The sequence below is a fragment of the Sarcophilus harrisii genome, chromosome 5 (genome assembly GCF_902635505.1).
Source record: "Sarcophilus harrisii chromosome 5, mSarHar1.11, whole genome shotgun sequence".
In the NCBI taxonomy this organism is placed as follows: Eukaryota; Metazoa; Chordata; class Mammalia; order Dasyuromorphia; family Dasyuridae; genus Sarcophilus; species Sarcophilus harrisii.
Window position 1 is genome coordinate 123,688,335 of NC_045430.1, and position 12,776 is coordinate 123,701,110.

The 12,776-nt window shown below is 34.1% G+C and overlaps 1 protein-coding gene across 2 annotated transcripts in view; it reads right to left on the reverse strand.

The window, feature by feature from the left end:
* The window catches only part of SFMBT2 (Scm like with four mbt domains 2), a 295,646-nt gene that overhangs the window by 87,903 nt on the left and 194,967 nt on the right, over nucleotides 1-12,776 (reverse strand). For both annotated transcript variants that reach the window (XM_031938506.1, XM_003771404.4), the window contains exon 11: nucleotides 8,465-8,591. In XM_031938506.1, coding sequence (XP_031794366.1) covers nucleotides 8,465-8,591 — 127 coding nt within the window. The remainder of the gene's footprint in view (nucleotides 1-8,464; nucleotides 8,592-12,776) is intronic.

Genomic DNA, 12,776 nt, shown 5'->3' on the forward strand with positions numbered 1-12,776 from the left:
CTCCTCCCTGAAACTCAGTAGGTGCTTAAGAAGTTTTTATTAACTGACTGGTTATGTGTAAATATAAGTGAAAGCACGGGAAAACATGTTATTCAAACATAGATTTCTCCTTTCTCACATAGATTTATTTCTATAACTGCAATTTTTAAAAATTCAGAAGAAATCATTCTAGTATAATATTATTATTGTGCTATTTCTTCTGGTAGTCCTGGTTAAAAATTTCTATTTAAAAAAAACAAAAATGTTTCAAAGAAATGATCTGTTGTAAACATTAGCTACAGGGAACAAGGCATGGAATTCTGATTAGATCCTGGCATGAAGTGAAAAATGAAGTTTTTAAAAAAGAGTCTAGGGGCATTTGTTCTCAGGAGACATGACCTCCAAGAGCAATAGATACATAGCTTTCTAGCTGCCTAACTTCACAGCTAAGGAAGACAAGGAATCATAAGGGCAAGCTGGTCTGCTGAATAGCTTCAGAATTCCTGTCTGCCCTAAAAAAAAAATCTGAAATGTATATAAGGCAACTTGATTTTTTTTTCCCCTATGACTGGTTTAATGTGGCTACTATGCTATTGGCACTGACAGTAAATATTAGTCATAATGATAATAGCAATGATGACAATAATAGAAGTGATTATCTAAAGCAGAATGTTTATATAAAAGAAAACCCATTCCCAAACACAAAATCCCATCATCACAAATTGTTCTTGATGACTGTCAGAAGATTTTCTGAAAGAGTTTGGAATCATTTCCTAGTATGCACCTAAAATAAAAATACCCTGCTCACAAATCTGTTATTCATTTCTCACCCTCCAACATCTGCTCCTTTACGAGCCCTTGAAAGGATATGCAACTTCAGAGGAGTCAACCATTATACCAAAATGATCATTTTAATTATCTAAAAGTGGTCCATCAACTACTCGGTAAAAATACTTCAAATCAATTTAATGCATAAAAATAACTAATATAATTAGTGACAACCACTTTGCAAATTTAAAGTGTGATTTTAATGCTCTATAATCAGAAAAACCACTATCATAAAAATAATTTAACAGTCACAAAGTGACCAGAATGAACCTTCACTGGCTCCCCACCTCCCCCTCACCCAGACTTGAGAAAAGAAAACGTAATAAATGTGAAGCTATGATTAATGAGAAGTATGATTAATCTGTCACTTCAAACATTAAATGCGAAACAAGGGCAAACAATCAAGGAAAGACCAGCAGGAATTTTTATTTTCTAAGTGATGGGTGAGAGGCCTGATTTTTCTTAAGCTTTTCGGTTGTTTTAAACCTTTCAGAATAAAGGCTAGCTTTAGACTATATTGAATGAATCTGGGATCTCTTCTGACATGTCTCCCCTTCCATTAGAGTAATCAATCCTATCTGAGGTTTGTCAATGTTCTCCAAAAGATACTGAAAATTTACTCAAACATACTATGGAATCCAAACTCCAGATCATTTTATATACTGAAAAATAGTATCAGTATGGCCCTAAACCTGTCAATCACATTATTCTTCCCTCTCACCACAGGGCTAGCCTATCTCCTTTTCCAATAATAAATTCCTTCAGTGATACTCCTTATTCTCCCTTTCTATGCACTGGTTACAATTGGAAATATACTCGTTCTCACACACACAAATCTACCATTCAGTTCTTTATTGCTTTAGAATCACCCACAACTTGGATTCTTTTATTTTGAGATTCACAGACATAATATCATCATGGAAAAAAAAACTATTGAATATATGGAATTTTGTATTGAGATTGTTAAAAGTCTGGTACATTTTCCCAAAATCTAGCCTAGTCTCTTCCTTCTATTCAATTATAGAAGCAACACGTAATATAATGTCCAGTCTAAACAGACAATCTAGATCAGTGGTTCTCAAAGTATGGTGTAGAGAATCCTGGGGATCTCTGAAACCCTTTTAGAGGGTCTACAAATTCAAAAATAGTTTTTATTTCCAATATGGTAAATGTCTATAAATATAATCCAGATAAACAAAAACTCTTTGGAGAGATCCTCAATAATTTTTAATAGGATAAAGATACTGAAAGCAAAAGTTTGAGAACCACTGGTCTAGATAATTAATTTGTTGCTGTTTAGTCATTTCAGTTGTGTACAACTTTTTATGAGCCCATTTGGAGTTTTCTTGGCAAAGACACTGGAATGGTTTACTATTTCATTTCCAGCTCATTTTGCAGATGGGGAAACTGAGGTAAAGAGGGTTAAGTGACTTGTCCAGAATCACAGAGGTATTAAGTATCTGACAGCAGACTTGAACTTTCTAATTCTGGGTCCTGTACTTTATCCACTGTACCACTTGCTCAGGATGATTAATAGCTGGGTTTTTTTTTTTTCTTTAAAACCCAGTTTTTGTTTGTTCTGTCAGAAAGATCTCTTTTGAGTAAGGCCCTACAAGGGTGTGATTCAATAAATACAACACCAATAGCAACATCTGGAATACTTCATCATCAATACGGAATCCCTCTTTCATTTGGACTTTGTAGAAGATCTCCTCCAAGACTGAAGCAAACAACTTTGGTGATCATACATTTCCCTTGTTTAATGCCTGACATTAATCATCAGAGAATCACTGAACAAAGATATCTTTGTGGCTACATTTCTCAAAGAATATTGTATGATTTTAACATATGTATGACTGACCTCTTCTTAGAAAACCCTTTAAAGATGAGCTTTGTTCTATTAAATCAAATGCTTTTCTGTAATGAACAAATACACACAATGGAATCTTGTATTTGCTGCACATTTCAGTCAGTTAAGCCACTGCACACACAGAAATTGCTGTAGAGAATTATTTATAACAGCTTGCCTTCCCCCTTTTCATATCCATCAAAGGTATCTCTCAATATGCATCTCTATCATTCTTATAGTGGTTGCAAATAGTGTGAGAAAAAAAAAGCATTATTGATGCACGCTCAATTACCTATTCAGAGTAATTATGTCATCTGTGATTTTTTTCTATTCTTTTGGGATCTTTTCTTTGAACTATCCTGTAAATAGACCTCTTCACATTTTCAATATAATAATGATCTATATCAGTGTTCAGCAAACTTTTCTAATTATGCATCCTCATCTGTAAACATTTTTTAAGTACATACTCCCAAAATTTTATATTTATAAATGGCATACATGTATGTATCAATGTAGCAATGAATGTACAACATAAAATATGCACAAAATAGACATTTTTAAAAATGACCAAAAAATGGCAATTATAAAAAATATTGCTGATTTTTTACTCTCCAATAACACTATTTATATATATTTTTCAGCAACAGCATTATTTTCAAAAATACTTCATGCATGTCCTATAGATTTGTAAAAAATAAATAACAATAATTATTCACTGTATATAATCATTGTAGCTAACCTAGAGCATTATTTTTTATTTAGATTTTTTGTTTTACTGAGTATTACTATAACAATCAAATAACAGATCATAAAAGTCAGAAAACAAGTTCTCAGCAGGAGCCATGTTTTTCTCTGTATAAATTCACATGTACAAAACAGAAACAAAAGTGAATGAACTGATTTCAACTTGCCAGAAAGTGTTCAATATAAATTCATTTTCTTTCTTTATGTACTTCCACTTACATATGTTAATTTCCTATTCAGGTCTGGCAACATAATATCATCATGGAAAAAAAAAAAACTATTGAATATATGGAATTTTGTATTGAGATTGTTAAAAGTCTGGTACATTTTCCCAAAATCTAGCCTAGTCTCTTCCTTCTATTCAATTATAGAAGCAACACGTAATATAATGTCCAGTCTAAACAGACAATCTAGATCAGTGGTTCTCAAAGTATGGTGTAGAGAATCCTGGGGATCTCTGAAACCCTTTTAGAGGGTCTACAAATTCAAAAATAGTTTTTATTTCCAATATGGTAAATGTCTATAAATATAATCCAGATAAACAAAAACTCTTTGGAGAGATCCTCAATAATTTTTAATAGGATAAAGATACTGAAAGCAAAAGTTTGAGAACCACTGGTCTAGATAATTAATTTGTTGCTGTTTAGTCATTTCAGTTGTGTACAACTTTTTATGAGCCCATTTGGAGTTTTCTTGGCAAAGACACTGGAATGGTTTACTATTTCTCTGAGTGTGAGAAACCAGCAAGATCAGTTTAAGTTCCTGAGTGCAGAACTGGAGTCATTTATAATCAGGCTAGAAAGGTAGGCTGAGGCCAGGTTGTGAGAGATTGCAAATGCCAAAGAAAGGAGTTCTCATTTGGTAGTAGAGCCAACACTGAGAAATCACTTTTTTTAAGGAAAATCACTTAGGCAGGTATGTAAAAGATGCATGTAAATGAAGTATGTAAGTATGTAAATGAAGGGCATTTAATCCACACAAGGTGATTAAGGTTTTAATGAGGGTGCTGGCTATGTGAGTGAAAAGGGATGGGTGTGAGGAAGATGATGTAAATTTGGGGAAGACATGAAAATGCTAACCAAGAGTTGAGATGGGCAATGAAGTTGGGACATTGAAAAGGAAGGAAGAGCCCTCAAAAAAAAAAAAAAAAATATATGGAAAATTTAAAAAGGAGTATCATTTGGAGGAGAAGATAATATAGGGAGTTATCTGAATGCAGAATGCAAGCCATTCATTCTTGGTCATCTCATATGATTTATTCTGCCTCACATAAAGTATAAAAGAGCTCCGAGGAGGTAGGAGGTCTCTCATTCACCCATCACTGCCCTAACAAATAGTCTATCCTCTGAGAAGTTCATCTAGGGCAAGGAGAAAGTATAATGGGGATGGAACATTTGCCAATGGCACATGTATAACTACTGATATAAGTGATCCAGGTGGTTTAATTCTAAGTGCCCTGAGAAGCCAGTTACTGATGGGGAATATGTTTTGGAGCTTTCACAGTAGAGGAAGAGCTAAGTAACCTAGTGAATGGTTCTAAAAGAGAGAAGTCTGTCAACATCTTATTCTCTGTTTAGCAAATCACAGAGAGATCATGTCTTGGGACCATGCTGTGGAGCCATTTTAGGGGTTATTCTGGAGACCATGAACCTACACACATCCTCAGTGTGTACCTGATCTGATCCAACGTTTTTTTCCCCAATTAAAGCTTTTTATTTTCAAAACATGTGCATAGATAATTTTCAACATTCATTCTTGCGAAACCACAAGTGTGTTCTAAAATTTTCCCTCCCTTCCCCCCATCCTTTCCCCTAGATAGCAAGTAATCTAATATCAATTAAACATGTGCAATTCCTTTATATATATTTCTACATTTATCATGCTGCATAAGAAAAATCAGATCAAAAAGGAAAAGAAATGAGAATGAAAACAAAATACAAGCAAACAACAACCAAAAGAGTGAAAATACTAGGTCGTTATCCACAGTCAGTCCCCACAATCCTCTCTCTGGGTGCAGATGGCTCTCTCCATCACAAGACCATTGGAACTGCCTGAATCATCTCATTGTTGAGCCACGTCCATCAGAATTTGATCCAACTACTTCTGCTATCTTCTTATGTACCGTTTCTACTTCCTAATGGAAAAAATTCCTCCAGTATATATGACAATAATAGGCTGTAAAATATTCATTCTATTTTCTCATAAGCTTATCAATATCCTAATTGGAGGATAACTACTAATATCCTCAAGCTACCATATGGTTTGGCTTTATGCCATGAATTTTGAAGATTTATCCTTGCTCTTGTGATATTATACTAGTAAGTAAATGTAGCTCTGAACAATTAATTCCTCTGTAGAGTTCTGCAGATATATACTGATATTCTAAATCAGAATAGGCCTTGGCTGCCATGTCCTATCCTTTGGCATTCTGATAGCTAATACGGCTTTGGGACCTTTAATGCTTCCTTGTTGCAATGAATGATTTTCTTCTCTGTTTTATTTTTTCTGGAATTGTTGGTAATTAAGATCAATATTTTTTTTTCCATTTTCCAACCCCAATGGCTTATTTTAATGTGTCAGGTTGAAACCATTCTAACTGTATGCAGTGATGTCATGATGATGTTAACCTCGGATCTAATTAACTGAGTGTTGCATACATGCATGCATGCAAGCGTGTATGGCTGATTTAGATAGAACTTCCCACATCAATAACCAGACATTTCCCTTCACTTACAACGAACTATTTTTTTTGTGATATTATCTCATGATAACATCACATTATTATGGTCTTCACCACATCCCCAAGCCTCTCATGCAAGAAACTGTGTATGATATCAAGGCACGAGACTTCTAAAAAGCCTTTGTGTTTTTTTTTTTTTCTGAGTCATTTTTTCAATATAATTTCTGTCATCTTCCTCTGTACTCAACTATGCCATCTTGGGGAGAGATGGAAAAGAAGGAGAAAAATTGGAATTAAAAATGAATGTTGAAAACGATCTTTGCATGTAATTGGAAAAAATAAAAAACAATTTACTAAAAAAAAGATTAGAATACTAGATTGAAAGATATTTTTTAAATACCTATATATGATTTAAAAAGCTGAAAGTTCCACTGTCCAAATCTAGTATAATTATTCTATATTAACCAGACTTCACATTATGGGCAAGTAACTATACTTTGGAAACATGAGGAATGATTAAAGAAAAGCTAAATGAAATATTCCAAAGCATAAGAGCATACAAAAGTAGACTACTGAAACAAGATGATTATGGCTTGAAAAATTAAATAAACACTAGCTGTTACTTGTAAATACTTTAAAACCAGAAGGCTATGGAGTCTAGAAGACTAGGCAATAGATAGAATGTCAAAAACCTTGAAATTGAATCTCAGGAACATCTTAATGGCTCTGTTAACTTCCCCCCCTATAAAATTCAGGACACTATTACTGCTGTGTTTGTTAACTAATTAACAGCTGTAAAGCACTCTGAAAATATAAGCTGCTAAATAAATAATGACTGCAGAGGAATTTTAAACATAATGTGTTAAATAATAATGAAACATGGGCTTCCAACTTTACCATTTTTGTTTTCAAAGAAAGAATGTAAACAAACCTTAAGCCTTGGAATACATGTTTCATCCCAGTGCAAATTAAATTCAGTGTTTTGGAAATACAAGAAAAATCTTATTTCTCTGAGGACAGCCAACTCAGTCCTAAATGTGGTAATGAAAACAAAATGCAATCTCTCTCTCTTCTGTTTAACCCTAACAGGCCATGCCATTTTGAGATGTGCTAACCTGAGAAACTGGACATTTTAGAGGATTATTATATTATTCAACCGGACCTCAAAGTGCAGCATATTGATTGCATGAGCACAAAAGTCAATACTACAATCCAAATGACAACAGTCATTAAAATTAAGTGTTAATGAATTTTAAAGTATTTCTTGGGAACTAATGGTGCCAACATAAATAGAATTCTTTTAAAAAGTTAATGCCTAGAACATTGCTCTCCACCTTTTCCAAACCAACATTAAAATGTAAAATTCCATTAAGGCTGGGAATGAGATTAAGAAAACTATAGACCTACCTAGGAAGCTTTGATTTTGTTAAGAATTATTTTCTAGGGATATTAAAAGGGATGCAAGGGAAAGACAAAGATATCCCTACTAACTTCCAAACCTTATGTTTAGATGTCAATGTTGCTAAGGCCTTCTAAGATAAAAATCACAGGTCTGGAGAGGCAAGATTATTCCGATACACTGACACAAGCTAATTTTTTTCATTTTCTTTTCAAAGAGATATACTTATCTTATTAAGTGTCTGAAATAACAATATTAGATGTTATGGAAAAACAAAGTGTTGGTGAGTTTTTTAAAGCTCAAATCCATTCTAATTACTTCCTCCTGGAAAAGTGGCAACTGAAAACTATAGATTTATCTCTAAGGTATCCAAAATCTCATTAGTGCTCCCTCTTCAGAAAATACAATTCTTTATCTTCCCAACTCCACTGATCATGTTTCTACCCCCACACACAGCATACATAAGGAGTGATCTATGTAGACCTGTAAGAATCCAGCTAAAAATCCCATTCATTACACATTTGAGATAAAAGCCAATCCATTCTACCCTTTTAGAAAATACAAAACAAAACCTTTACTAAAGATAATGAAGCAAAAATAATGCAAACAAATAAGGCAAACATGCAAATATTTTATCTAGATAATAAGACCCCAACATTCCAGTTTCAGTGACTCATGTTAATCTGATTGTAGCATTAGCTTTTATGATCATACAAGCAAAAAGACCACTGTGTTCCAAACATAATTATCTCACCAACATCTCATTTCATGAAATTATTAGTTAAGAAGAGAGGCTCAGAATGAATTTATATTTGATTAGTTTCACTTACTTAAGAATATTGAATAACTTAAGACTCATTTACATAAAAAGCAGAGCAAAGGCAGGATTGCTGGGGGAGAGACTATGAGAAGAACCACATTCATACCCACACACACAACATGATGATGCTCTGAATTTCTAAAAGGCTCTAGGGACCGTACGTACCTTCCAGGTGAAGCCACATGAGCTTTCCCTTCACACTGACGACAGAGGCCACGCAGAGCTCCCCAGGGTTTCTGGGGTTTACAACCTCAAGCTTCATGTTCTTTGTAAAACCACGGCTGAATGATGTCTGAAAGGAATCAAGCATGCATGTTGAGTCAATACGCACTAAGCCATGGGAAGATGGAGAAATCAGGCTGTGCAGAGATAATGGAAGTTTTCATTCTGTTATCAGCATGTCAGAGCTAAAAGGAGAAGTGGAAATTATCTAATCTAATCCCTTTTTTTAAAGAAAGAAAACTCGGGACCAGAGGTGACTTGTCTAAGATCACACAGGAATTAAGCGGCAGGTCTTCTAACTCAAGTTCATACCTTCTTCTATTATGTGTCAGTTTTTCTAATTCAGCTCTATTTCATACACCAAAAAAATAGTGGAAGCAGAGAAACATTGCTCCAACTTCTTTCCAATGTCCATTTCCAATGTCCTTCCAATCGGATGCCTGGTTAGCGGGGAAAGTTTGCAGATAGAAGCTAATTTAAAAAGGATCAATAGCAAAAATGTATCAGAATCTATAGGTCTTTGTAGTTCATGTACAGAGTTTAAATGGCTTGCAGAATTTTTTGGGAAGGTATTAAAAATAGGCACCTGCCTGAAAATCCCCAGAAAACTTTCTTTGCAGCTTTATATAAATTTTAACCTTCCTGGCAGCAGCCAAGTGGCAGAGTGGACAGACCGCTGGCCCTTGGATCAATAGGACCCAGTATAACTCCAGCCTCAGATACTTACTAGCGGTGTGACTTTGGACAATCACAAACCTTGCTTCCCTAAGTTCCTTCACTTGTAAAATGAACTGGAGAAGGAAATGGCAAACCATTCCAGTATCTTTGCCAAGAAAATTCCAAATGGGATCACAAAGACTTAGATGTGACTGAACACATTTCTAGATTTAATTTTGAGAGTAGGATAAGGACCTATAACTTCTCCATCATGAGGCATCTCCCTCTATGAATGGAGCTTGGTACCTTCCTAACTCTTGGTCTTAGAAAGCTGTCTGACATTGGGCAAATTACCTGACTTCTCAAATTATAAATTTCTAGCTTTATAAAAGGAGGTTTGCTTGTATCCAAGGCTGTTCCTAGAGTTAATAGGTCTTATTTGACTATTTTAAAATTGTAAATCAACAAAGGCATGTTTGTTGTCCTTCAGCAATTAGTATTCTCTCCCTATTTAAATTACATTGTATTTACTTGTATGTATACGTATTGTAGCTTTCCAAGTTTTTTGAAGATGGGTGACTACTATTTTTAGTTTTTATCTCTAGAGCCTTGCTATCATATCCTGAAAATAATACATACTTATTAAATGTTCAAATTGAATTATAATGAAGTAAATTGATAGGATATGAGTGAATGGAAAAAAAAAGAAAGAAAGAAAGCTGTCTGAGGCCTACATGACTCATCCATGTTGTGTCCGGGGCAAAATTTGAACCCAGTTTTTCCTGACTCTGCGGTCATTATTTTCCAGCATATTATGCTGCCTTTTTCCATTATTTGATGAAAGCTTACAATATTCTGAAAAGCATTTCATTCATAAATAAAAATGATATATATTGGATTACTTGCCATCTAGGAGAGAAGAGAAGGGAAGGAAAAAATTTAAAACACAAAATTTTATAGTGGTGAATGTATTTTGAAAATAAAAAGTTTTAATTAAAAAAAACATGAATGATGACACTTCAAAGCTAATCAATCATTTTTATATCATCCTCTGTCCGATAAGTATATTAACCCCATAATTAGCACCATTTTACTATGAAAAAACACATGGTACTGAGAGACTTGACAAAGGTCCCAAAGGTATAACTTGATTTTCCAGAGTCGAGGTCCAGAAAGATTATAGACAGATATTATAAGTGTTACTACAACTTTTGAGTAAAGACAAATGATATTTTTCTCTTTATATTTCTTGAGTGTGGTCATCTCTCAATTCATTGTGTTAATGGGAGATCATGAGGGCCATCAAGGGATAAAATCTACACCTAATTCTCAAAGGGCACTCCTTTTGAAGATCCACTCCTGACTCTTATGTATATTCTTCTCCAGCCTTTTTCACATTGGAAGATCTTTCCCCTCTTGTGATTTCCACTTCTAAATACTGAGTTCCTCTCTAATTTTTAAAATGGAAATTCCTCCAGAACATTCAATTCCAGGGTTCCTTTTGTGTGTTATTTTCCCTCACTAGAATATAAGCTCTTTGAAGGCAAGAACTTTTTTTCTCTAATTATATCTGCGTCTTTAAGTACTTGGCACATAAAATGTGCTTAATAAATATGCACCATTATTAAACAATTTTAATGTAATTTCTAGACTAAACTTTAAAAACAGCACCTAGTAGTGAGAAATATAATTGATTTTTTAAAGTCTATTCTATGTGAAGATAATTAAGTGAGATTTCATAAAGCTGGCTAACCTCTCCATGAGTGGACTATAAAATAAGCTTTTGCTTTTATAAATTCAGAATAATGGTACTGATCCTTCCACCCTCTTGACTTCCACACTTGTCTGTAGTCAACAAAGTGTTTTGCAAACTTAAGGTGACAATTTAAAAGTCTGCAAAAGTAAGAAAAAAATCCTTAACGAACTTTTCCATATAGGATTTAAACCTAAGACCCTAGCCTTATCATATAACTATGTAGTTAAAAAAAAGAGTCAGTTATCTGTTCACATGCAAATTATGCATCTAGTATCCCCAAAGCAACCTTTCCTCCAAGTAGTAATTGGCTCAGATTGCATTTAATTTCTTAGATTAAAGAGGACAGGGATTGTTTAGAGAGAACTAGAAATAGGAAGGGCTACTCATGAGGAAGAGAGTGACCAAAAAAGGAAACAATGTAAGAAAAAGGGAAAAATAGATAATTCACAAAATAAAATCGGTATCTGGATAACAGAGTTATTCTGTCTTTATCTGATTGCATTCTGGTTTTTTCCTTGCTCTATTCAGATTAATATTAATATTTCCTATCACTGCTTTGGCATATACCTTCTTACCCAAGAATATTTACTCCAATAAAGCATATGAATACTATAATAGTTGAGAAAAATTTGCCTGTCTGGCATTGTATGTTCATAACACAACTATGAAGTAATGATATGGAATTGTCTTATGTTTCAGAGAAATCAATCTCATTACTCTGCAATACCTCTGTATGTCATTCAATTAAAGTCAAATATAGTCTTTAAGCTGAAAAAGAAAATCCACTTCTGTATAAATGGAATGGCAAGTTATTTGCATCCATTTACACCCAAATCAATTGGTTCCACACTATCATTATTCTTTGCGAAGTCTGACTCAAACACATTCCCTGTTCCTCATTCTGACTGGCCTACATATTGAGGACTGAGCTGCTTTAAAACACCTGACCGCTTGCCTATTAATTAACCCTTTTAGTATGTGAATTATACTTTTTTCTACTGTAGTTAGCAGGAAAAAACTAAAATCACACAACCTACTTTTAGTTCAACTCAATTCACTGCTTGAGGCTAATTTGTAAAGGATCAATATCAAAACAGTTACCTGTGAGTTTATTTTACTAAGCATTTGGCTATGTTGATCCATTTCATAACTGCCTATGATTGTTAAACATCCCCAGGGAAATGGCAACAATGCATGCACTTCCACATTAGATCTGCTGTGCTACAGTGGAGATGTGTGATTAAAAAATGAATTTATAATAAGCATTCTATCAAAGGGCGCTTGTAGTGAGCTGACAAATTCAACAACTTGCCAGTTAATGCAAGGCATATGCCAACAGGCAGATTATAATCCGGTTTATTAAATAAATCAAGAGCCCCAAAACAAAGGGGAGCATTTTTGCAATAAGCCTTCTGCTAATGAATACACAGCAACAACAAAATAATTAAATCTGATTTCATCTTCAGGGAATATCCGTCAAGGTTCAAGAGTTGGCAGGTGATGGGGGCCATTTTTAAGTCCTTCTATTTTACAGGTTTAGTAATAGTGACAGGAGTCATAGCAGACCCAAAGTCATAGAGGTCTGCAAAGATGAAAGAAATAAGAAAATACTTAAAGTCAGGGATATCATGCTGATCCGGAAATCAGGTAGAGATTTTCAGAATTTTCTCCTTATGCTTCAAAAGCCTGAAAAAGAAACATCTCCCTTGGCAGGAACAATATCATAGGAAGAAATAAATCAGGGAATTCTCTGTAGTTCCTAAGAGTACAAGGAAGAACCTAGAAGTTTATTATTTTTAAAATCAAGTACAAGATCCCGTTTATTTAATGTATTTACAATTT